Source organism: Aethalodelphis obliquidens, unplaced genomic scaffold, assembly GCF_003676395.1.
Source record: "Aethalodelphis obliquidens isolate GAN/ISIS:26980383/991018 unplaced genomic scaffold, ASM367639v1 scaffold90, whole genome shotgun sequence".
Lineage (NCBI taxonomy): Eukaryota > Metazoa > Chordata > Mammalia > Artiodactyla > Delphinidae > Aethalodelphis > Aethalodelphis obliquidens.
In genome coordinates, this window is record NW_020838034.1 from 2,656,547 (window position 1) to 2,682,125 (window position 25,579).

A 25,579-nucleotide genomic window follows, 5' to 3' on the forward strand; every position below is an offset into this window, starting at 1 on the left:
ATGCCCAGTTCTTCGGAGGAAGGAGTGGGTGGAGGCAAATTTGGCTTGTGAGAGGAAGAAGAAATGAAGTCCCCACTTGAGGTCTGGGTTCCCAGCGACCCATTCATCAGGCCGGCCAGGGGCCCCTAACCCCAAGAGAAACCTCGGGATACTGAATTGCAGAAATGTCACATATTCATTCACAGATCACCCCCTGCCCCCAGGGATAGAGAGAAAAGGACACGCACACATCCACACATGGTAATCAAAAGCCAGGTTTGCCATTACAAGGCAGAGGGCAAAACTGGTGAATATTGCACCGTGAACTGCAGGGGCCCTCATCCCGACCCCATGTTTAATGGTGGCCAAGCCCAGCCTAGAAAGGTGGGCAGTCTGATGGCGGGAATAGCCTGAGAAGGGAAGGCCAGTCATTCAACGTTTATTGAGCACCTATCATTCACCTTTCACCCAATCAGCATTTGTTGAGCGCTGGCTATGTGCCAGGCACTGGGCAAGGCTCTGGGAATGCATGCACGCATGCACAAGACTACACCCTGGCTTCTTTCAAGGTCCTGATCAAGTCTCATCTACTGACACTCCCTCTAGGAACGTGCAGGAAGACTGGGCATGCTGTGTGCCCAATCAGCAGTTGGGGGGGTAAGCTGTAAGGAAGGACCACAGCCCAGGTGAGCAAAAAGCTGCAGAGAGGAAGAGGAACTTGAGTATCATCCTGAAAGCAGGAGGGGGTGTGGGGGGAAGAGGGTACTCCAAGAAAGGGAGCTGGGTATAAAGGCCTGGGGACTGGGTGAACAATTGTGCGTGGAGCTGCGGGAGAGGTAGGGCTACAGGGAGAAGCAAAGAGGGCCAAGTGCCAGATCCCCAAGTGAAGTATAAACATATCAGAGCTGAGGGTGAGAACAGGGGCTGCAGCAGGGAAGAGAGTGGGGCTCAGGAAGGAGGGTCACAGAGCTGGAAGCCAGGGCTGTGTGGCTGCAAGAAGAGCCATCTGTCCCTCTGTAAACACACACTCAGGCACGCACACACACACACACACACACACACACGCACACACCCTCAGAGCTCAGTTCACACAGATTCACACACACATGCCCAGACGGGCTCAGAGCCACATAAAGGTACACCCATGCAACCACACACACACACACACATAAATACAAAGGTACACTCAGACACATAAATACCAGATGCCCTCATCAACACACTCGGGTACCTGTGCGGTCACACGCACCCCTCTGCTCTGGGTTCCTTCCCTGCATCAAGTATCGGAATACTGCAAGCGGCTGGATGGTAGAGGCAGGCAGTGTCGCCTACCACAAAACCGGGCCTTGTCTAACTCTACTTTCCCACCAGGATGAAACCCCAAGGGAGCACTGCACCCCTTGGGCAGAGGGGCTGGGTTTCTTATGTGAAGGAGTGGGGCAGGCCCCAGTCTGCCTGCCCACGTCACCCCAGGACAGGCCCCTTAGGGCAGGGAGTAGTGGTGGACTGCGGGCCGGGGGCCTGCCCCCTCCAGTTTGATCTGTGATCCAGCCTGGGGTCTCAGGACCCCACGCTTTGGCTGCCCCCACTGGGGAGGCAGTAGAGAGGGCGGACTTGGGGGGGGGAGGGGAGGGGAGCAAGAACAACAGCAGAAGAATCTCGTCTGTACAGTACGGGCCGTTTGAGTCATTATTATTACAATATACTTTGACAAAAATAGAATCTCATTTCATATCAATACAACAACAACAACAAAAAAACAGTTTCCTGGACTGTTACACTGCTAACGTTTTCCAAAGGTTGCTATTTACAATTACAGTAGCCAAGACAGAAGGTGGGATGCGGCCTGGGGGTGGTGGGACAGGAGGTAGCGAGACAATGAGGGCGCCAAGAGCAGGGAGGTGGGGTCAGGAGCGGAAGGAGCTGGGAGGAGGGCTGGGGAGAGGGGCCGAGGAGGAAAGAAGAGAGGCAGGTCTTTTGCGGACCTCCTCCATCCCCTCTCCCACCCTCACACACCACCCCAATGTCCACTCCTCTGGGGATGTGTACGTGCAAGGAAGAGCAAGTCCCCTCACTCACGCTAGTCCCTGGATGCAAGGGTTTCCAGTCCTCAGGCACCCCGGGGTGCCTGAGGCCACCTCCTGCTGAGCCACTTCACTCTCCCCAGTTCTCCCTGCGCTTCGTGGCCGGCTTTACAGGGCTGGTGTCAACTGAGGGATGGGGAGCTATTGCACTGTGTATCTTAGAGAAAGTGCTGGGGAAGGGAGGGGGCCCCCAATTCACCCCCTGCCCCAGCCCTTCTGCCCCTCCTCAGCCCTCTCCTCATGGCTCTGTCTTTCTCTCCAACTGTGCTTCATAGGGGCCCCACCTCAAGCCCCTTCCCTCCAGCCTCGATTCCCAGGCAGCCTTCCCAGCCCCAAACCTCGGCCAGCACCCGCACACCTTGGAGGTGCAGATCACATGATAATCAGTTGAGAGTGTGTGGTGTGTGTGCAGGGGCCTCTGGGGCCCAGGCTTGGGTATTCTGCCCCATGTGCCTGTGGCCATAGGAACAGCCGAGAAGCAGAGACCTTCTTCAGAACCTCTGCCTCACTTTCCCCCTGAAACACAAAACCACCCATGAGGCCGACTTTGGGGTTTCAGTCTATTGTAAGGGGTTTTTGTTGTTTGGTAGTTTTTGGTTATTTCCCTCTGTCTGGGGGATGGGGTGGGAGGGCCCCGCATGCAGGGCTCGGCACCTGTCCTTTCCCAAGGCCTATCGGGCCCCCCACCCCCTCCTGCAGCATATGTGTACAACGTGCAAAGTGTCCCCCCCTTCCCGCAAAAAAGAGCCCCCCAGCCAGTGAAACTGGTGGGGGGTGCAGAAAGAGGGGATGGGAGCATCCCCCTCTCCAAAGCGAGAATCCAAATTAAAAAAAATATAATAATAATAATAATAATATAATAATTATACACAAATGTAACCGTCAACAGGACACGGAGCACAAGAAAGGAAGTGGGGGTCGAGCGGGAGGAGCCCAGGACAGGGAGGGGTGGGCGGTGAGATTGTCAACTCTTCATCAGGGAGGCTGAGAGGAAGGGAGTGGGAACCGTCACTTTAATGTCTGTGAAAAGAGGAGATGGAGAAGGGGGTGTGAGGGCGTGGCCCAGGCTACGGGGTATGTGCCCCCCACGTCCCTCTCCCAGTAGGGCCAGGATTCTAGTGGCAGGGCCAGCTCTGAGGGGAGGAAGTCATCGAGCAGAAGGACTGATACTGGAGGGACGGGAGATGGGCCTTTGGCGGGGATGAAAGGGTGTCCGTGCTGCCCCATAAGGGCTGATGGAAGGGCTAGCTGGCCACCTCTTAGATGGGAGATGAGACAGGCTGGGGGCATATGGGCCAGTCCCTGGGTGCAGCAGACAATGGCAGACCGGAGGGGCGATGCTACAGTACCCAAGTATCGAGCCGCATCCTCTTCACAGCTGAGCCCTCAGCCTCAGGCTCTGGGGCTGGGCGCAGCAGGCCCAGTGTGGGCCCGAAGTCTCCCCGTCCATCATCCCGGTCCCCGGTCTCATAGGAGGCCCCAGCCGGGCTGCTGAGACTGTCGCCAGGCTCAGGGCGGGTAGCCGGAAACACAGCTGGAGGGGGAGGCGCAGGGCTGCGCTCACGGCTTGGGGACACTGGTTCCGACTTGATGCTGATGTGGGGGTGGGTGGTGACCGTGAGGGCAGCACCCACGTGGGGCAAGGGGCTGCCGGGGCTGGAGACAGGCAGTGGGCATGGAGTACAGGGGACAGAAATAGAGGAGGTGAGGGACAGAAAAAGTGATGGGAGGTCACACGACGGAGTGAGAGAGGACAGAAAGTGAGAGGATGGGGGTTGGGGGTGGGGTGAGGCAAGTGGATGGAGACAGAGGCAGCAGGAGAGAGAGGGCCAAGTGAAGGGAAAAGAAGGAAAAGAAGTCACGTGAGTTGTCTTTCCATCCCATGTCATCTTCTGCAGAGCCAGGAGGGCCCCGCACCCCACCCCAAGCCCGGGCTGGCTGGGGGAAAGGCTCAGGATGGCTCTCCCAGGCCTTGGCAGGGGACTCCAGGGCTGCCACTTAGTGGCTTACGTGCTGTCCACTGATGACAGACAACCTCAAAGGGATCTCAGCTCTCATGAGGCCCCTCCTCTTCCCACCTCTCAGCTCCCCCTTCCCCAACACTGGTGGGCATCCCCTGGGACTCACATTAGGTTGCTGAGGGACACGGGGACCAGGTGGGGCTGCTGCTGAGGTGGCGGCTGGGGCTGCTGGGGAGGCTGGGGCTGCGGCTGCGGCTGGGGCTGCGGCGGCTGCTGCGGCTGCGGCGGCTGCTGCCAGGCGGTGACACTGCCTAGCGACAGCCCCCCAGGCGAACTGAAGGCCGGTAAGGAGGAGAGCTCTGCACTGGTCAACTGGTAATCTGCATGGGGTGGGGAAGAAAGTGTGGGTGAGCTTCTTGCAGTGGGAGAGAGGACCGAGGCTCCCGTGGGGGAGCCGCCTCCAGGACTATCAGGGTGGGGGGAGTTGTTAACGACAGATGTGAATAATCAACTAAGCCCGTACAAATTCAGTGAAGATGGCACTCAAAGAAACGCAAATCTTGATAACCACGAGGTGCTGTTTTTTAACAGGATGCAAAGAGAGGTGGTTTTTTAAAATAGTGTTTAACTTTTTTTTTTTTTTTTTAACCGTGTGTAGGTATCACTTTTAGAATGTCAATTTTAAAAAAGAAGGCGAGGGACTTCCCTGGTGGCGCAGTGGTTAAGAATCCGCCTGCCAAGGCAGGGAACACAGGTTCCAGCCCTGGTCCGGGAAGATCCCACATGCCGCGGAGCAGCTAAGCCCGTGCGCCACAACTACTGAGCCCACGCGCCACAACTACTGAAGCCCACGCGCCTAGAGCCCATGCTCCACAACAAGAGAAGCCACCGCAATGAGAAGCCCGTGCACCGCAACGAAGAGTAGCCCCTGCTCACCACAACTAGAGAAAGCCCGCTCGCGGCAGCGAAGACCCAAAGCAGGCAAAATTAAAAATATAAATAAATAAACTTTAAAAAAATAAAAAAGAAGGGGAAAAAAGGTAGGTAAGAAAGGTCTAATATATGTCTAATTGTCATCTCTTCAAATGCCAAGTCTTCAAGAGCCTTTCTGAGATTAGAGGGGAATGGTGGGAAATGCTAGGTGAATGGCACATCTGAAGCAAATGACTGTAACTACCATTCCACCTTCCTCAAAGTCCCTTAGTCTCCTGAAGACTGTCAACACATAAAACAGGTAGGAATAGGTAGCAGCAAGCGTTCGGGCTGCTGTGCCCACAAACACAGAGGACGCACATCTGCCGCCCAGAAGGGCCTACAAGAGCAGAGGGGCTGTGAGCGAAACAGGCCTGCGGTGCAACTGGCCAAGGTTCTGGCGGATTTCCCCATGAGGTGGCACTCGTTGTTTTCAAAATTTCTGTCTTAATGAAGAAACTGTGATGTTTGCACTGAACAAACAGAACCATGAAATGTTTCACAATTTACACAGCTCTGTTATGTTTCATGCCGCAGCCTGTTTGGGACACTTTAGAAAATGCCTTCCCTGAGGAACACAGGCTGACTGCACCGTAGCGTGATGAGGAGGGCACACCCGCCAGTCCTCCCAATGCTACACCACGTGCTCCTACTTGAGGGGCCATCTGCTCCAGCCCTCTGTCTTTACGCAGGGAAGACAGGATTATCTGTGCAGCAGAACGGTAAGGTGAAGGGCATGAGCGATGGGGTCAAACTTCCTAGCCACCTCCACTTACAGTCCATGCGACCTTCGGCGAGTTACTTAGTCTGTCCATAAACTGGAGGCAATAATCCTGCCTGCATCACTCAGCTGCTATGAGGACTGAGCGCATTAATACACACGAAGTATGTAGAACAGTGTCTGGCACATGATAAATAATCAAAAGATTTACCTGCTGTCGTTATTAATTTACAAAGGAGGTGACTGCAGCCTCAAGTTTGAAGAACTCTCCCCAGGTCACAGAGAAAGCCAATGGCAGAGCTAAGACACGACCCCAGGCTTCTTTTATTACCTTTAAATCTCACTCTACAGATGGTCCACGCTTGCCTCTGGTCTCATAACAATGTTAATTAGCCAGGAGTTTTGAGATGCTTACATTTAAAAAGCAGACCAAGGGCAGACAGGGGCCCCTAGGACCAACTATTTACAACATTCATTTTACAAACAAGGAAACCAACCCTGAACAGTGCAGTGTTGCCCAATGTCCCCCAGCCAGTGAATGGTAGGGACTCAAACCCCAGTCTTGCACTTTCCCACCACACTCCAGCCCTGTCTACCTGGAGATCTGGCTCCCCAGCAGGCCTCTTGGTCTCCTCCTAGAGCGACCAAGCCAGACCTCTGCAGCCAGTGTCAACAAGGGGCCAGGTGCGTCCCTTATCCATGATATTACCACAGGCAGATCATCCCCAGCCGGAACTTGGACTGGGGCCAGGCACTGTAAATAGTGAACAACTAAACAGCAATGTGTTCATTGGGGATTTGTTTATATACGTAGGGTCACCTGAAAACACCTGCTGTTTAAACCGAGGTCTGCTTAACTACTCCTGCAGCAAGAGGAACTGGAGCCCTTGGTTTCTGAGAGGATGTGAGAAAGCCCAAACACTTCCCAGCAGGGCTCCAACGGCAGGCCCAGGGTCAGAATCTGCTTTCACACCAGACTGACAAATAGAGTCTAAAGTCTGGCCTTGCTGAGCGCCTGTCGCAGGTTCACTGACACCCACTAACCTGCCTCCTGCTTCACAGAGACTGGTGGAGGACCTGAGAAGATGGCAGGAAACCACCACCATGGGATGCCCAAATAAACAGCAGCTCCTGAAAAGTGGCCTGTACTGCCCTCTACCAACCGCCCCCGCTGGTAGGGCTAGAAGGGCCTCAGAGACCTCCTGTCCACCCACAACTCACAGATGAGAACTCCTACTGGCCCCTGAAGGTGCGGCCATCTGAAGCAGTCCTCTCTGAAGCTGCCCAAGGACATGATAACTTGGGAGTGGGTACACACATGGGAGCACACACAAGGGACAAGGGACTTCACAGGACACCCAGGTGATAAAATCTGGACACAGACCCACATGCCAGGGTCTGGCCTCTCAACACGAGGCAGTCCCTCCAGCTCTCTTACCTGCCCCGAAGGGCTTTCCCACACACAGGGTTGGGTTCTGGATTTTTACACACAGGGAAGAGGTGGGATTTTGTGGGTATTTGTACTGGTGTCTGGGACCCTACCTAGCATGGTTCAACTCTGGAATGTGGCTAGAAGTTTAGGGGTCTTTTGGTCTAGTCTGATCTCACCACAGAACAGCCCTGATGCAAGCCATTCACAGGTGAGAAAAGCTGGGGAACATCAGAAGCCTCTTCAGTGGGAGAAACAGACCAGGTTCCCAGCCACACTGATACTTTGAAACAAGGTGACAAGGCATTTCCGCACTGGGAAGTCCTTCCTGACACAGCAGCTTGGAATGCAGGCAAGGATGGCTGAAAATGTCACAGACTGTTCCTGGGAGGGTGTGAGTGGGTGACAGAGGCCAGGACAGCCCTGGGGACCCAGGACGGCCCAAGCACTGGGTGTCCTTTCTGAATTTTTCTACCCAGAGGTCTCTCCCATGTCTCCAAGTGACTCTTTAACCTTCAGATCCCCTCCCCCACTTTCATCAGACCTCCTCCTCCCTTTCCCCCTCATCATTCCACCAAGCCGACATCAGGGTGAGAGACCCCCTTCTTCCTCCTCCGCCCCGCCCTGGAGTCCCTACTTGGCTTTCCCAGGAAGCTGGATAAATCTTCCTGACCATGCTTCCTCTCGGGTCTCCTCAGCCTCCCTGTCTCTCTCATTCCTTCATTCTTCTCCAGGAAGCCTTGCTGAACTCGGCATGCTCCCCTCCCCACTCCCCGACCCTGGTCAGCCCGAGTCACCCAGCTGCTCAACCCACCTCAGATGAGAGCTCCCCAAGGACAGGGCTTTCCCTCTCCATTAGGTCCTATTCAAAAATAAGGGATACTCATACCCACTTAAATCTGATTTGCAGATAAAACAATGAATAATTTTTGCACAAGTATGTCTTTGAGACAGTTCCAATAACACCATCACCATGTGAATGGCATCCGATGTTACTATTTGCTAAATCTGGCAACCTTAATTAGGTAGGGGCTACCCCAAATCAATGGCCCTCCTCAGATGGGGGCATCCCCCAGAGAATACCTCGTGTTCCTTCTCTGGTCCCTCCTGTGCCCCAAGGCCAAGTGCACACAGCTACATGTCACATGAACGCTCACCTGTGTTGTAGGCGGTGGGCATGGAAGAGAAGGGGAGGCCCTGGCTGAGTAAACTCGGTGTTGCCACGGAAACCACTGGGGTGGTGAGCGAGTGGGTAGACTGGGAGACCCCAAGGCGCTGGGCATTGTTCTGCAAGAGAAAAGAGTCTGTCAAGAGGTGGCAAATGGGAGGGCTGCTTTATCCAGGCCCCCCATTCCAAGGACAAGCTGGGGTCCCTGAATCTCAAGGCCCAGGAGGAATGCCTCAGCATGAAGACACCGCAGACACACAAACACTGGTGCATTCACAGAGACACTGAGATCCATGGAGAGAGACATGCACACACAGACTCACTGACGCCTACACACATGCGAAAAGGAAAGTACATATGCTGGCCCTGGGGCCCCAACACCAGCCATGGGCCCTGTCTCCATTCTTCTCCTGGTTAGTCCCCCTAGAGTCTACCCTCCATCTGTCACACTGCAGCACACGCCCTGCTAGAAGTGTGCTGGCATCTGTGAGAGGAATGCAGGGCCTGGCGTGGCGTGTGCCTGCGTGTACGCACACACGTGTGTGGGGCTGTCAGCTCCATCTGCCGCTGAGTCACTTGTTTATTCCAACTCCACGCTGGGGCCGTAACTGCCGCCGTGTTGGCCGCCAAAGCCTGCCTGCCTTTTCCAGCCTCTCTGGCCTCCCGTCAGGGAGTTCGGGAGGGAGGAGCCCCCGCCCCACTCCTGGCTGAGGGTGAGGATGTAAGCGTGTATATGTGTGACAGAGGAAGAGTGCTGCGTATGCCTCTGAGTGTCTGTAAGACAGGCTGCGTGCAGGAGGGAGCACCAGGAGAGAGGGAAGCAGGGAAGCCCCTGACCAAGGACAACTCTGGCCTTGCCTTGGGCCTCAGCTTTCCCTAGAAAACCGATTTTCCTGTCCAGCTGGCATCCCTCCTAAGGAGGTCCCTGTCCTGGGTGGGCATGAATAGAGTCAGAGGGCAAGCGCAAGGGCCTAATCCAGGCACCCAGGGATACACTGAGATGGGACCTCTGAGGCCTGAGGCAGGCCCACTCCACTGGTGCACGTGCATGCGTGCACACACACACACACACACACACACACACACACACACACAGGTGTGTCTGCATGAATGCAACATCCCATGAAAACATCCACGGACACTCAGGTACACACACATGCATTGAACTCCTCGCCCCCACCCCGTTCATCTCTGCATCCCACTTGGCACTAAGCATAGCTCTTGGCAAATAACCAGATAAACAAACACCACACACTACACACACAGGCGAAAGGACAAAGGCACACACATACTCCATGCTGGGGGACCGCAGAGCAATGGGCTAACCCAGAATTTAAAGCCACAGCAAACATCTCATAGCCTCACTTACCAGATCTAAATGGTCCTCAGTCTGGGAGCAGAAATAAAACCAAGGGGATGGTTCAGTCTCTGGCCCCTGCCCCCCCCCACGCCCCTGCCCCCACAGCCATGCCGTCTACCTCTTTGCATCGGAGCAGGATAGCTCTCCAGCCTAGGAGGGCAGAGCTCGTCACTGTCCTGATTTCCAGAAGATGCTATATCCCAATGCCCACCAGTTAGGAACCCTCACAGCCTAATCCTCATCCCTCTGAGCACCCTCCTATTACCATCAGGGAACTTTCTCTCCCACCTCCTGTCCCTTTTTACTGCCCTTGAGACTGGTACTTCTGTGCTCCAACCTCTTGGAAGGCCCTTCGGGAAGGAAGAGCTCATAAAAAGCCACGATTCCACGATCTCTCTAGGGAAGTCCTAACTGCTGGTTCTCTCTCCTGCTAGAGGTCGGCTCTGTCCTCCCACCCTACTGCTCCCCACTCTCCCATTCCCCAGCCCCTGGCCCTCGGTCCAGACACCCCACTCACCAAATGATGCATTAACCCCTTTCCTCCCTGGGAAGTGATGACCCTCAGGTCAGGCTTGCGGCTGGGGGCTCCAAGCTGGGCGCTGTGGGTGGGTGGGGGCGGAGACTTGGCAGGGATGACCTTGTTTAGGCTGTTGCCGTTGGCCATGGGGAGGAGGCCAGGGGAAGCCCGGGCACTGACGTAGCCATTCCCTGGAAAGGTGAAGAGATGAGGGTAAAAGGAAAAATGTGGACCCACCACTTAGCCCTGTTAACTGCTCCCAAACCAATACTCCTGTCACCCAGAACTTCTCAAAGCCATGTTCAAACTTTGAGTGGCTACTAAGTTCTCTCATTTTCCCCTAAAACCACCCTGGTCTTGGGAGTAAGGGGAGAACACTCCTTACTCCTCAGTCATCGGGTTCATCCCCCTGCCTCTAAGCTACATGTGATGGGACTGGGTAGTAGGAGCTGGTCTCCAACGACAGGACGTCCAGTACCTGCCCCCAACTGGGCCCATAATGACGCAGGTTGGAGAAGGGGGGCAGCCTGGAAGTTGAGACTCAGTGTGGATCCCGGTCACAAGGGCAAGTCAACCACTCAGACTGCTCCCCTTGCCTTGAGCTCGGGATGCTGTGATGTGGATAAGCACGTGACAAAATGCCTGTAGCTCTGGGAAAAAGACGAGCCATTCACTTGCAGTGCTGGTGTTACTGGAACTGGGGGACTGATGACATAGCCGCCACCAAAATTAGACTGGTAATAACAAGCAGAATAACCATCTTTTACATTTGTTCCACACTCCATAACCAACACAGGGCCTTCACACACGTATCAGCGTATTTAATCCTCACACTAACCCTGCAAGATGGACAGGACATGTATCGTTAGCCCTATTTACAGACGAGGAAACACCTGCCAACCGCTGGTTGGGAGAGGTGCGATGACTTCTCCAGGGCCACACAACCACTTTGTACATGTTGCGCTCGAGGGCCTAGAAGTATCACCGTTCCCTTAAGGTCTGCAGGCACCTCACGGGACATTTCCTTGGAGAGGGAGGGGTATTCAGCCATTCCCCCCATTTCCTGCCCCCGTACACAACTGCTGCTAAGGAGGTAGTACGTGGTTCCTGGGGCCAAGCTGGGGAACTCTAAAACCCAGAGATGTGGGGGTGGCCAACGCCAGAAGTATCACCTTGCCCTCTGCTCTGAGAGCACACTGCTTCCCTGGAAGTGTGTGGCTGCCTCCATCCCAATTCCCGGATCACTCCGGGAATGGCAGGAATGTTGGGGTGACGTCAATGGTGACATTCGAAGTCACAGTCACCAGCCGGACAACGGCACAGGGCAGGAGGGGCTGTCAGCTGCTGGGGGGGCGGGGTGGCATGGGGCGAGCAGCCTTTCTTCTGTGGTTCATAGACGTGTGCTTACAAGTGCACATCTAATGTCTGGATATTTCCATAAGGGTGAGAAAGTGTCCGTACGTGTGTAAGTGCGTCTGAGTCTGTGCCTCTTTATCTGTTGCCAATGTCAGATATTCGTTATCTTCCAGATCCCAACCAGACGCACCCCCCTACTGAACTGGAAAAATCTGGAATCTCTCTTCCAACTAGAAATGTTGGTCAGTTCTCAGAGTTTTCCCAGAATTCCGAGCCTACATCTCTGCCAATCATCCACACCAATCACTGCTACAGACAAAAAAATCCAGGGGCTTAGAAATCCTCAGATACTACAACCAGCTCAGGCCCTGGGATCTTCCTCTCCCCTAATCTAGGCCACTCTCGGTCCCTGGAACACCTGAGGCCACCGAGCAGGCAGACCCTGGCCCTCCCCCAGGCAGAAGGGCAGCTTTACTCACCGACAGGGCTGGGGCAGGCTCCGTTAGCACTGTTGAGGTCTCCCCCCAGCATGGCCCCTGGAGGAAAAAGAGAACCATAAGCCGACAGGACAGCCTCTTCCATAGTGAGTCCTGGGAGAGTGCTGTGGTGGGTGAAGGGAAATAGTCACTGTGGAAAATGGAATCCCGAAGTCTCACCACACCTCACTGCCACGTCACCTACCCACCTGTCAGATCACTTACCTGCGCTGGCTGGCCGCTGGGGCAGGCCGGGAGACACACTGTTCCTCTGTAGTGCTGGCTGCTGGGGGGACAGGAGCCGTGGGTCCGTGAGGGACGACGTCACCAGGGAAGGGGTGACCAGGGAGCCGCTGGGATTGCTGAACTGCAGTGAGCTCTGATTGGACACGGGCACCGTGACGGGCATGGCAAAGTTGGGGGCCGGGACGGCTGACTAGACAGAAGATGGAGAGGCAGGGTCAGGCCGGGGTGATCCCTTATCCTGGACTCACTTTGCCTGGGAGGGCAGGCCAGGGTTCCTCTAGCCTCTGGGCTGTGGGTCCTTGGGCCAGTAGCTCCAGCTCTCTGCTCTGGAACCCCCTGGAGTCATGCCTGCCACTCCCACCAAGGAAGTATGCTGGTTGGAGTGCTTTGGGATCCAGCTCTGGCCCAGAGGATGAGAAGAAGGCTCTGCGCACTGCAGAGAGACCCGGGGACACCTGGAACCCCCCTAGCGGAGGTGGGTTAGTCCTCAGCCAGGCAGGACACACAGAGAGCAGGTTAGAGGCCCTGAGTACAGACCCAAACTCACACACACAGCTGTTAAGGATGAGCGCGTGGGTCGGGGCGTCACCTCACTTGGTCGCCTCTCATCCGTCTGCCTGCTGCAGAGGGCGTTCACCCACCTCACTGCCTTCCCCTTCAGCAGGAGTCTCTGCCTCCCCTTGACAGTGCTATTGAGTATCTTGGGCTGGGGGTGTCAGAGCAGGCCCAAAGGGGCCTCTCCCCAGAACAAATCTGGGCAAAGAGCACATTCTCTACTTTCCTGTCATCTAAGGATCTCAGGTCATCTACACACTTCTTGCTGGTGAGGGGGACACTCCAGGCCTCTCCCGGCTTATGCTCCATCCAAGATGAGTCTCAGCAAGGGTCACGGGTTTATCACGACCAACGTCAGAGGTTCCTCAGTGGTCACCAATAGCCCCAGCATGGCTCAGAGCAGAACATCCATCAGAGGCAGCCGAGGGCCGGGGCGGGGCGCGAAGCCACACCATGCACCACAGGGAGGCTCTCCTCCATGCGACTACTCACGGCCAGTCTATAACTCTGCATCATTTTATCAAACTCCTCGTCTATCTTTTTATATTTCTCCTCCGTCTGGGGGGTCAGGGCAAACACCTCGTCCACCTCAGGGCTCTCACATTCCCTGTGCTTCTTGTGCAGCGCCTGGGGGGGAAGGGGCCGGAAGGGGGGCCAACAGAGAGAGAGTGAGTGGGGCTCACCCCATAGCGCCGGAAGAGCCCGTCGAGCTCCTCGCTGGCGCGCCGGTACTTGTCCTCCAGCAGGGGGCTCTGTTCCAGCGAGTCCTCCCCGTCGGGCTCCGGGCTGTCGCAGCCGTTGAAGCCCTTCTTCCTCAGGGTCTGTAACCGCACCACTACCGTCAGCAGAGGTGAGGGTCCTCCCAGCTCCGACCACCCCCCGCCTCCCTGGCGTTCCTTCCAGCCCTTCCCTAAGACTCTCCTACTAGGGCACTGTGTGACTGTGTGGTTGGTGGGGGAGGCGTCAGAATACAGGGTCACGTGAAAGGTGGGCCTAACCCAGGGACTGCAGCCGGCACAGGGACATGTGCTTCCAAGGTGACAGGTGGGGTGGGGGGTTTCTGGGGGATGAGCTGAGGGGCTGGTACCCTGTCTACCCTTAGGTGAGCCCCAGCCAGAAGGCACAGAGCGCTCTCCAGCGCAAGGCAGTCAGGGCTGTCTTTGCCCGGCTCAATTCCTGGGCTCTGCTTAAAAGAAGAAGGGGAAAGAGAAATCGAAATGGAGACAGAGAGGTAGAAGAATAAGAGAGAGAAAGACAAAACATTTCTTTGCATTTACTGAGTTCCTACCACGTACCACCTTGTACGCTGTCCTCGAGCAAAGGCCACAGCTTCTCCCATGCACCCACACAAAGTAGGGGATGCACACCTGGTGGTGTGGAGGAGACCCCAAAGCTGACCTCTCCATGCTCAAAACATCTTCACAGATGCTTGTTTTGTCTTGAAAATGAATGTGAATTTCACATTCTAGTCTAGAGTAAATCTGTTTTCTCTAATATAAAAATAAAAGAATTTCTTCCACATCTGTGGAGTGGAAGTCTCGCTCCAGGAAGGCAGGCCTGTGGCTTCCCAGGCACCCTTCTTCATCGGCACAGGTCCCGTACCCCCAGTGTGAGAAGCAGGAACTGGGCTGTCTCATTCAATTCACACAACACCCTTCAAAGCAGGCACTGGCCCCATTTCGTGGAGGTGGGCACCAAGGCTCTGGGAAGCGAAACCACCTGCCCAAGGCCACACAGCCAGTAAAGGCCAGAGCTGGATTCCAAAGCCCACGTCCTTTAATGGTTTACAATGTCAGCTCTCTTTGAAACAGAAAATAGAGCCACAGGGACCCACAAAGGGACAGAGACAGAGCATCAGAGATGGAAACAAAGAGGGAGACAGAAAGGAAGAGTCAGATGCAGGAGCATATCAAAAGATGGAGAAGGAAGGAAAGAGAGAGAGAGAGAGAGAGAATTTGAGAGCAGACAGAGCAGAGATGTCATGTTGTGCCTGACAGACATGAAGAAAGCAGCTCAGAGAGGGCTGGGGTGGGACTGGGCTGGGTGGGCAGCCCCATCTGACATCTACCTCACTGCCCTCCCTCCTTCTCGGGCCCGGGGTTTGTAGAAGAGGATGTGGGTTTGTATGTGTGTGCGCACAGGTGAGGGGGCTTCAAGGGGCAGGTGTGCATGTGTGCGTGCACGGGGAGGTCCAAGTGTGCATGCTGCATGGCACGTGGCGTGCAGTTGCAGGCGGGGGTGGGGTCCGCGTGCGTGGGCCTACCTCGATGATGTCGGCGTTGGTGCGGCTCTCGTGCGGCTCGTTGTACTCCGTGTACTTGAGCAGCACCTTGTCCATGTCCGTGCTGGCGTACTGGAACAGCTTGTTGGAGTGGTTGAAGATGATGAGCGCGATCTCGCAGTCACAGAGCACGCTCAGCTCGTACGCCTTCTTCATCAGCCCGAACTTCCTCTTGGTGAATGTCACCTGTAGGTGGGCGTGTGGGCGGCCAGGCCTGGCTCAGTCAAGGTCTGCCCAGGAGTCCCACCTACAGGAAGCTGGACATAGCCAGCCCCTGCCTCAGGGTAACCCTGTTCTCAGGAGCCCCTGGTCTGGGCAAGGAACAGGCCAGCACCCCTCTGCCAACACATGGCCAAGGCACAGCCCAGGGCCAATTCACTGAAGGCAGACATTCAGATGGACAGAACTCCACACCTCTGTGCTGGGGGCTATAAAGAGGTTAGGGAGGGAGAACAGAAGAGCTTCCAGGCTCTTCCCTTGGGGTAGGAGGAGGGGAAGGATTCATCTCGGGAAAGGGGAAGTGCCTGGGTGCGGCCTGAGGTTTGCATATTGCATATTGTAGGGGCTCAGGTCTGCCTGGTTGCAGCAGCAGATAAGTCTTGGGGTTCTAGGACACAGGGTCCTAAGAGCTGCAGGGAGGTGGGGATTCCTCTTCTCCCAACTCAGCCCTTGCCCTTCCATAACAGACTCCAGAGCCCCCTTCTTCCAGGAAGCCTTCTTGGAGTGGCTGGAAGTGGAGTGGAGGCAGAGGCCAGCTCCCTGCCCTCATCCACTCCGTGAAGCTCCCGGATCCCCTCACCTGTCGGTTCCGCTCATCGGTGATTCGCTGGATCTGAATCTTTTTCCTCCCCATCTTTTCCGGGGATCTTCACTGCCGGGGAGGGGAGGGGATAGCTGGGTGGCGGGTCTCGGCACACCTCACACTGTGCTCATGAACAGTCTCGGACCAGCACTCAGTTCATGGTCTGCGGGACACCTTCTGCACAGCCTCCTGGGTGGGGAGGGTCACAAGAGGACTGTCAGCCCTGGCAACCCTCAGGCCTGCTCCTTTGGCACACGGGCCAGCCTCACAGCACCCCTGTGAGAGGCTGGCAGCATCTGAGCCCCATCCACAAACTAAGGAAATGTTGGTGACCTGAGGTGATGGCATGCCACAGCCAGGCACAAGCCGGAATTCACTCAGGGCCCAGGACTCTGCTCCAGGCTCCTTCCACACCATCACTGCTGCCCTCAGGTTCTAGGTCAGACAGCACACAATCAGGGAGCTCCCTGACTCCTAAGGGTCTGAGTCTTAGAGAATGTCCGACCCCCTCACTTCTCCCCAGAGCCCACCAGGAGCAGAGACACCTGGGCTTGCCAGCTGCCCCACTGGCCTAGGATGGTGGTTCCCATACGGAGCCCGGTGCAGAGAACGTGCCGAGTGAACACCCGCCGAGGCTGTGAACAGCTAGCCCGGTGTACCTGCTGCCAGAATGGGAGTGTGTCTGCACCCCTGGCTCAAGAATATACCAGAGCAGGTCTAGAGCAGTGGTCCTCATACCAGACTCATGGAACCCTGGAGCCTGGAGTCCCAAAGTAGGGCTTGGGCTGCAGAACCCCTATCTCCCTTTAACCAGGGCTCCTCTACACCAATCTGTTTTACTCAGTGGGCCTTGGCCTAAATTTCTGCTTTGAAGAATGGATTCTGCTGCTTTAAATAAACAAACAAACCAACCAACCACCCCTCTACACCAGAGGTCAGTAAATTTTTTCTTTAAAAAGCCAAATAGGGGGCTTCCCTGGTGGCGCAGTGGTTGGGAGTCCGCCTGCCGATGCAGGGGACGCAGGTTTGTGCCCCGGTCCGGGAAGATCCCACATGCCGCGGAGCGGCTGGGCCCCATGAGCCATGGCCGCTGAGCCTGCACGTCCGGAGCCTGTGCTCCGCAACGGGAGAGGCCACAACAGTGAGAGAACCGTGTACCACAAAAAAAAAAAAAGAAAAAGAAAAGCCAAATAGGGACCTCCCTGGCGGTCCAGTGGTAAAGAATCTGCCTTCCAATTCAGGGGACGTGGGTTTGATCCCTGATTGGGGAACTAAGATCCCACATGCCGCAGGGCAACTAAGCCCTCGCGCCACAACTACTGAGCTCGCGCACCTCAACTAGAGAGCCCGTGTGCCGCAACGAAGAGCCCATGTGCTCTGGAGCCCACGCGCCACAACGAAAGATCCCACGTGCCGCAACTAAGACCCATTGCAGCAAAAAAAAAAAAAAAAAAAAAAAGGTAAATAAATATTTTAAAAAAAAGAAGCCAAATAGTAAGTAGTTCAGGTTTTGCAGGCCATACCGTCTCTGTTGTAACTACTCAACTCTGCCATTGCAGCATGAAAGCAGCTGTAGACAACACATTTAAAAGAACGAGTGTGGCTGTGCCCCCAATAACACTAGATTTATAAGGACAGGCATGGCCAGATTTGGCCCATGGGTCACAGTTTGCCAACTCCTGCTCTAGAGGAGTGGGGCATGCCTAGAACCCAAGCTCAGTCTAAGAGCACTGCCTCCCAACCTTGCTCAACTCAAAGCATGTAGAGAAAATATAGAACCAGTGCCAGACAGGAAAGAGGCTGCTGGCAGCCAGGGGGACACAGGCACCAGGTGGAAGGATCCTTGTTTCAGTACACCTATAAACCCATCATGGCCCACTGGTCGAAGAGCTCCAATTAAAGGGCCAGGAGGGAAAACGGAGGCCCTGCACTGTACAGCGTGAGGTACCACAGGATGGAAGGAGGCACAGGGATGGCAGCCCAGCCTGATCCAGACAAGGTGCATGCTCTCAGGTGTGGGTAGCACCTAAACAGGCTGGGTGAGCCCCCGGGGACTGGAAGGGCCCAGGATGGAGGCACAAGATGACCCCAGGGCCCTTCTGGCTCTGTGATTCCAGAGATGGAATAGTGGGAGATGGTGGAAAGGGGCAGTAGGCATGGGACCCATGCTTTCTAAAGCCACTCTGATAGGGTCCTGGAAGGAGCCCAGACCACAGAAGCCCAGTTCTCCTTTCCAGAGTTCCCCTTCCACAGAGTCCCTGCCAGAGGGCCCACTACAGAGTCCAGGAAGGTGGGCTCTCACCTCCCCACAACCAACCTGGGCAGAGGGTGGGTGTTTGACGACAGAGACACCTGTAATTAGGAACCCTCTCCCCAGCCCCCATTTCCAGTGGCTGCTGAGGTCCTCTAGCCTTTACGTATCCACTCAACCGTGGGTCCCAAGGTTCCACAGTAGATGCCAAAGTTCAGCCTTGGCATCTTGGCCACAGAGGGAAGGAGAGAGGGAAGGCAGGGAATCTATGGCCTTGGGAGGAGCCAGGAATATCCCTCCCCACCCTTTCCCATGACCAGGACTTTCCCTCAGGCGCTCCCTAGCCCAGCTGGAAAGAGAGCTTCTGCTCTGTCCAGGTAGCTTCAGAAAACAATGCAGCCCCCTCCCCACTCCTAGAAGGCCCCTCCACACCTCCCTCTCTCTCCCCAGGGAGAAATCTTCAAACCCTCTTCCCTTTTTCCTTATCCTCAAGGTGCTCCATGGGCCTTGGGCCTCCTACTGTCCACCCTCACACATGCCCTAGGACATCACCATCACCAGCCCAGCCAACCCTGAGTCGGCTGAACAGATATCTGGACCCAGAACTAGCTCCAGCCACCCCATCCCTCGCCTGTGACCCCGATCTCTGCCAAACACGCCACTGCAAAGGCTCCAGCCCGAGGAGTTCGGCTGCCCCGCCTCCCAGTGCAATCCAAAGGCTGTATTTTCCAGAGTTGCAGTGGTACGGGTTTGGCAGAGAACGGGGCGGGGAGGGCACACTGAGGGCAAGGGAGGGCTAAGAAGAGGGCTTTTAAAAATTTTTCAAGAAGGCGGCTTTTTAAAGGGGATTCTCTGGCCTGGCCTTGAAAACCCCAATCTAGACTGGTAAATGCAGTCACTATCACCCTCCTCTGGCTCACAGTATCCACCTTTCATCCCTCTCCCATTTTACTATCTCCTTCTCGCCACCTTTTGCTCATCAGCAAATTTTTGCTGAGAGGTAACCTCTACCAGTTTCTGGCCAATGCTGTCTCTTCCCTGAAGTTGGGAGAGATCCCTCTCTTTGCTCTCACGATCCTCAGAAAAGTCATTCCTACAATCTAACTTCATTCCTTTGGTTCTCCCCAAGATTATTGACTCTCAAGAGTATTTTGTTCTTTTCTTTCTAGCATTTATCATGATTGTAAATAATTACAATTCTGTGCTTCTATTTAATGCCTGGCTCCCCTATGAGACTGAAGCTTCATGAGGGCAGGAACCACATCTGTATCCTTCACCACTCTATCCCGTGTAAGGAGGAGTTTGGGAAATGTCTGTTGAAAGGAAGAAAGGATTGTTTCATCGCTGTGACCCTGTGAGAAGTCCTTCTTCTGGTCTAACTTCTGTTGCAGGACCAGCTCCTCCCACTCTATCCTCTGAGGAGACAGAACTCTTCCTCTCCCAGCTGCGCCGGCAGCTTGTCTGTTTGGACGCCCCCTACCCTCCAACTACCCCTGCTACTCCAGTCCTCAACCCTCCCTACCCTCAGGTTGGTTGGTACAGAGGGTGAGACTCTAAAGTCTTCTAAGGAGCAGCCCTGAGTACATGGAGATGGAGAGGACTGGGTTGCTTAGGCAACTGTCACCTGGCAACCAGCTCCCTGGCTGATCTCCTACACCACCACCCCCACCCCCGCCTCATGCTGGGGGAGCTGGGATGCTAGAGGGATCAGGGCTGAGAAGACAGGGAAGCCACAGAGACCCACTGAGCATCCTCTGATAGAGCAAAGTCAGGGTTAAAAAGACCAGGCCTCATCTATACCCAGTAGCCCAAAGCACTTTTTATGATTCCATGTTCCCATGGCGCCCTCCCCATTGCCACTCCTACCTCTGTGCCAACACTGCCAGAGGAGGAGATGCCCCTACCTTGGGCAGTCCTTCCTCCTATCTAACCAGGAACCTTCCTACAAAGCAGGGTCAGTCTGCACTCATCTCTTTCCCCTTCTGCTATCCATTCTACACTGTTGCAGTCTTGGAAAGCTTGGGGGCAAGAACAGTAAGGGCAAGAACTCAGCCCTTACTTTGGAAAAAGGGGTGGCTGGGGCCTGGGTGGGCACAATGAATCCTAAACTGACCCTATCCAAGGTATGGAGGCCTATCTTGACCAAGCTTCCCTCCTATCCAATTAGGGAGATTTTAATGAACACCTGGACCTCCTTAATTAGCTCTCTTCCTAATTACCTAACCAACTGCCAGGAGCCAGAGGCCTGGGCATGTTATCCAGATGTGAGCCTTTTCTTCTTCGCCTGGGCCGGCCCCATTCCTCTTCCCCTTTCCAGCCCGCTCCTCCTCTAGGAGGCCCTCCCAGATGACCTGGCTTTTGGCTGCTTCTCCTGGAGGCCAAAGGCTTGGGAGGGCTTAGGGCTGCCACAGAGACGGGGTTATCCAGGATGGCCTTCCCGCTCTGATGGCCCCAGGGCCCACCCAATCCTGACCTCAGGCCACAGCTGTGACTCCTTGGGCTGGCAGCATCTCTGTCACCAAAGTACCCCCTCGAAGACTCCAGCTGCTTCTGATTCTGATTCACCTACTCGGAGTAGTGCTGGCAGGACAGGATTGGGCAGGGTGGACCTCCTGGGGAGTAAGTGGGAGCAGACAGAGATAGGGCCTCCCCCAACAGAGACAGAAGGAGCAAAGAGGGAGGAGGATGGCAGCTGGGCTGAGTCCCAGGGAGGCAGGCGCAGACCCACCGTCTGTGGAGAAGGGTGGCTGCAGAGAAGCCTTTGCAAATGAGACAGGACACAGGGCAGGAGGCTCATCTGACAACACGCTTGACAAGGAGTAGAGGCTGAGCGAGGGGACCAGAAACGGTGGGGGTCCCAGAAGGACCCCATGGACAAACGGTTTCCTCAGCTGGGCTACAGACCCAATAGGAACATGTGGGTTGTACTGACATGCAAATAAGATGCAAATAACATATAAAATGTACCCTAAAGGGGATCTTGGTTTGGAGGGGGCATGGGAGAAGTAACAGGCTCCTGCCTCCCCCAATGTAACACCACTTGGTACCTGAGCAATATTCAAACCATTCTCGGGTTTCAGAATGATGCTATCTCAGTTCCTGTGTGAGGGTGGCCTGGGGCCAGCGGGAGGAGTTGGGGCAAGCGGTCAGGGCAGCCTCCTGAAGCTGCAGTTGCAGCAGGGCTGCCCTTCCTGGGGGAGCTGCAGAAGTGCCTTCCAGGGGCTAGCCTCCACCTCCCCTCTCCTGCTGTCGTCAGGGGACTACCTAGCTCCCCTTCTCCCCTGCACCCTTCCACCCATATCCACCCTCTGTCCGAGCGGCCCAGAGGTTCAGAGGAACTGCAGAGCATCTGCTTTCAGCGCTGCCATACCAGCGCAAATCAAAATGGAGCAGCTGCCCAGAGAGGCTGAGTGAGCAGCCCCCGTCACAGAGCATCGGGCTTCAAACCCTGCTCTTCCACATAGTGAGAAACTCTCATTAAGCAGGCCCTTCATCCCTTCCTCCCAGGCTGCTCAGGGCTGTGGACTGGAGGGGAAGGCAGGAGGTGCTGGAGACAGCTGTCATCCCTCCTCCCGCCCCTTCCCTGTAGCTGGGCTGCAGGGCATGAAATAAGCAGCAGGCGCTGGGGGAGGGGGTGACAATCCAATCCACCTGTCACCCCCACAGTCAGGCGGCCTCAAACAGCCTGCTCACTAACGAGGGAGGAGACGTGGGTGAGGCAGACACAGAGGGGGGTGGCAGAGGGGGACAGACACACAGACAGGAAAAGAGACAGAGAAAAAGTGGCAGAGAGTCCAAGAGGAAGGCAGAGTGAGGGGCAGAGGCAGACAAGGAGAGGGCCAGAGGACAGAGGGAGAGGCAGGAGACTAGACAGAGACAGAGGTTGAGAGAGAAGCAGGTAGAGAACAAGAAACTGCTTGCACGACGCTGATGCTAGGCCGAGCACGTGGGCGAAACTCGACAGGACTCCAACCCTGTCCTCTGAAATCCTGCAGTCCTGCCAAGAGACAGACAAGGGAAGGGCAGGGCCCACCTAAGGCAGGGCAGGGAGAGGCAAGGAGGCCCTCAGGGGCCAGGACTGAGCTCAGACCTGGCCGGGGATGGAGCATCTTGGCTCTTGAGGCTCTGGCTAGGTCCAGGCTCCAGGGCAAGCAGGCCCTGAGAGTGGGCAGAGGTGGGCACAAGGCCCAGCGGCCCTCTAAACGCCCGGGGTACTGCCTCCATTCCTGCCTCACCCCAGGGCTCACAAACCTTCCAAGCCACTCTCTCTGAACCGCAGCCCTCTACGCAGAGACACATGCTGAGGAGCTCTGGAAGATGGGTGGGAAGGTAAACTCAGTGACCACCAAGAGATGGGGCCCAGGCAAGAGAGCCCTGGGGTTCGCAGCCTCTGGAATCTACACAGACAGCCCTTCCTTCACAAACACTGTACTAGCCCCGAAGTGGGGGGCATCACCCTCCCCTCGAAGTCTGGGCAAAGGCAGTGCTGGGGTCTCACGCTGCCCCTCTCCCCCACCGCGCACAGTCCAATTCTCGCACCCCCGCCTGCTCCCCACCCACTGCTCCCTGGCTCCTCCCTGTTCTCCAATCTCTCTGCCCCCTCTCTGCTCCCCCTCCCACAAGGCAGCCTCCTTTCATTCGCCCCAAAGTTCTTCTAGGGTCTGCTCTCAAAGGCACAGGCAGGTACCCATCCCCATCCTCCTCCTCCCTTCAAAGTTCTGTTTGGCAGGCTCACTCCCCAAACCCCTGGTTCCCACCATCCTCCCCTCCCTCGGGGACTCCCCTCCCCCAGCCCAACAGCCTCAGGGTTGGGCAGGGGCTATTTTTAGTCTGGGCACTGAGCTAATTTTAACTCACCGACAAGGGACCTGGGGGCGGACTGTTGGGCTGTGGGGAGGGAGAGAGGGCCAGTCCAAGAAAGCTGGACCTGGGGCGGGGGTGGTCTCAGGTCCCAGGCACCCTAAGAACACAAGCGGAGGTCGGCACTGAAGCCTTCGCTTAAGGGGCTTAAGGGACAGGAATCGACTTGCCAAGAGGAGCACCCAGTGTGGGCAGCAGGGCTAGGAGCCCTCCCTCCAGTTTCCGCTGGACAACTCTCCCGCGCCCCACCCTAGGCTTTCCGCCCTCTTCTCCTTGGCAAATCTCCTGGGATGGGGCCAGCCTGTTCTCTGCCCAGGAGATGGCTCTCCAGTGAGGGGCTGTCTCCCGAGCCGCCTCCACTGCTTCCCCACCCCAGCTTGTCCTTCCTGTAGTCTAGCTCTCATCCTTCCTGTAGCATCACTGAGGCTGTATGGCCCCCTACAGAGGCAGCAGCCACCGCCCCCCCCCCCCCGACCTCCAGCACTTCCCACCCCAGCTCTGGCCTTGCCCTGGTGGCCTCTAGGCTGGCTCCTAGGAACCACCCTAAGCCCACAAGTTCCCAGAGCCACCCCTCTGACCTCAGGAAGAATCTGGGGGCAACAGGAGACTGAGTCCTAGTAGAAAAGGGGTAGGTGAGGTAGGGTAATGAACAGCCCAGGGAAATACGGGGACTATGGGTAGGGATTCTGGATGCCTGGGTTCTAGTCCCTGCCCTGGCCCTAACTCACTGTGTGAACTTGAATATGGCACTGCCCCCGCCAGAGTTCACCCCACTGGCCAGTATAATGGGTAGGTGGAGTGGACTAGGTACCCAAGTGCCCTTCCAGCCTAGACATTCTGTTCCTATGCTCTTTATAGCGGCTCAAAAGGAAGGGAGGTCAGGACTGTGTGATTCCATGGAGAGATAACAGAAGAGTTGGTCCAGTTAGGTCCCCTGTCCTCCAGCTTAGGAGGGGAGGGCAATGTGGAGGCCAGAAGAGTGGAGGAACAGGCCTGATGAAGACGGAGGTGCTTTCGGAACGATAACCTCCACAACAGATGGCCAAGGGTTGGCAGAGGCTCATGGTCAGCCAGGGCAGGTGCCAGGCAGGGCGCACAGGCCCTGGCAGCAGAGGTTCTGCCAAGCCAATCCCCTCACACACCTGGAGTGCCTATCAGACCCAGGGCTTGGGATCCTGCTTCTGGTTAGAGTAGTGACTGGCCCAAGGTCACTGTCATGGTCATTAGTGGGGCCAGCTCTGGAACCTGAGCCTGAGCCTTGCCTCATGCTCCACCCAGCAGGCCAATGAGTAATGACTCACTACTGCTCATTTGCATGGGGATTTGCATAGTGTCTCTGACCTTATTCCATCAAGTTCTACTTCCCATTCTAGGACCTGGGACACCCCCACCCAGCATCCCTAGGCAGTTAGGGACCCCACATGGAGTTCTTGGCACCTCAGGTCTCCAGTCTCATCCTTCTTCTGCAGAAAACATTTCTGAATTGATCTAGTGGTACTGTCTAGAGCTCTCAATCCAACTGGGTCCTCCACTCTTGTCCAGGTCCCCTGTCCAGGAAGGGATCTGAGGGGAGGAGGTGTAATTATGAGGAACAAGTAAGCACTGCAGCTAGAGGAATTGGATAAGGTTCATGGGGTAAAGTGTGATGGCTCCAAAACTGCCTGTGGGTTCCTCAGGAGAAAAACCCTATTCCCCTCTTTAGTGCCAAGGCTGGGGCAGCAGTAGGACATGAGCGGACTGTCCTTACTTCCACCTCTATCCCCACTTCTAAATTCCATTCCCCAAAGTGCAAAACGAGAGGAAATAGCCTAGTACAGCAGGCGACATAGATGTAAGACTACAGAGAGGACTTCCCAGGCTGAGTCTTTGAACTCAAAGTAGTCTCTGGGGCTAAAATTTGCTTTGTTAGAAGTTACCTGACTAAGCATGGGCAGCTGGTAACACTTGGGAGGGCACTGCAGCCCCAGCATTGTAGTCCAACTAATGGGAGCTAGAAGACAGCCAATCCCCTGCCTACCTTGAAGAAGTCAAATGACCTGTTTGTCCAGTTATAATACCTATGTTTCTAGCTGTACCCTCTGAAACAATGAAGCCAAGCAGGCAGTGGTCTCCTATCCCAGGAAGTCCTTCCTGCTATCTAACCACCATTCCTCCCACTGCAGCCAACCCTTCCCCTGCAACCTAAGCCCATTCCACTCATCTAGCTGAGAGTGGCGGACAGGGGCCCCTGGCCATCTGAAGCCTCAGCTGAGGAGAGGTGGGGCGGTTGGGACGGTTAGTGGGTCACCTTCCACCTCCCCACCCAACTTCCCTCTGGGGTCTCAGGAGACAGAAGTGAAAGTGGCAGCTGGGGCCTTGGGGGCGGGTCAGCTTGAGAGCCGTTGGGGTGAGCATAATGCCACCAGTGCTGGGTCTGGGCTGCCTGCCACTGCAGCAGGAGGGCTGATGGTTAGATCAGGAGAGGGACTGCCCATGGAAATGAGGGCTTGGGAAAACTATGGAGCATGGGCCCCTGGCCTAAGGAAGAACAAGCTGAAGAGGAAAAAGTGGAGAAAAACAGG

At 55.7% G+C, this 25,579-nt stretch overlaps 1 protein-coding gene across 1 annotated transcript in view; it reads right to left on the reverse strand.

The window, feature by feature from the left end:
- Positions 1 to 1,640: 1,640 nt before the first annotated feature.
- MEF2D (myocyte enhancer factor 2D) overlaps positions 1,641 to 25,579 on the reverse strand; it is a 31,532-nt gene continuing 7,593 nt past the window's right edge. The window contains exons 2-11 of the mRNA XM_027095323.1: positions 15,905 to 16,096; positions 15,088 to 15,291; positions 13,508 to 13,645; positions 12,249 to 12,459; positions 12,027 to 12,083; positions 10,192 to 10,382; positions 8,304 to 8,433; positions 4,191 to 4,404; positions 3,413 to 3,719; positions 1,641 to 3,083 (exon numbers count right to left, since the gene is read on the reverse strand). Of these exons, the coding sequence (XP_026951124.1) occupies positions 3,072 to 3,083; positions 3,413 to 3,719; positions 4,191 to 4,404; positions 8,304 to 8,433; positions 10,192 to 10,382; positions 12,027 to 12,083; positions 12,249 to 12,459; positions 13,508 to 13,645; positions 15,088 to 15,291; positions 15,905 to 15,958 (1,518 nt within the window). The 5' untranslated portion in view covers positions 15,959 to 16,096 and the 3' untranslated portion in view covers positions 1,641 to 3,071. The remainder of the gene's footprint in view (positions 3,084 to 3,412; positions 3,720 to 4,190; positions 4,405 to 8,303; positions 8,434 to 10,191; positions 10,383 to 12,026; positions 12,084 to 12,248; positions 12,460 to 13,507; positions 13,646 to 15,087; positions 15,292 to 15,904; positions 16,097 to 25,579) is intronic.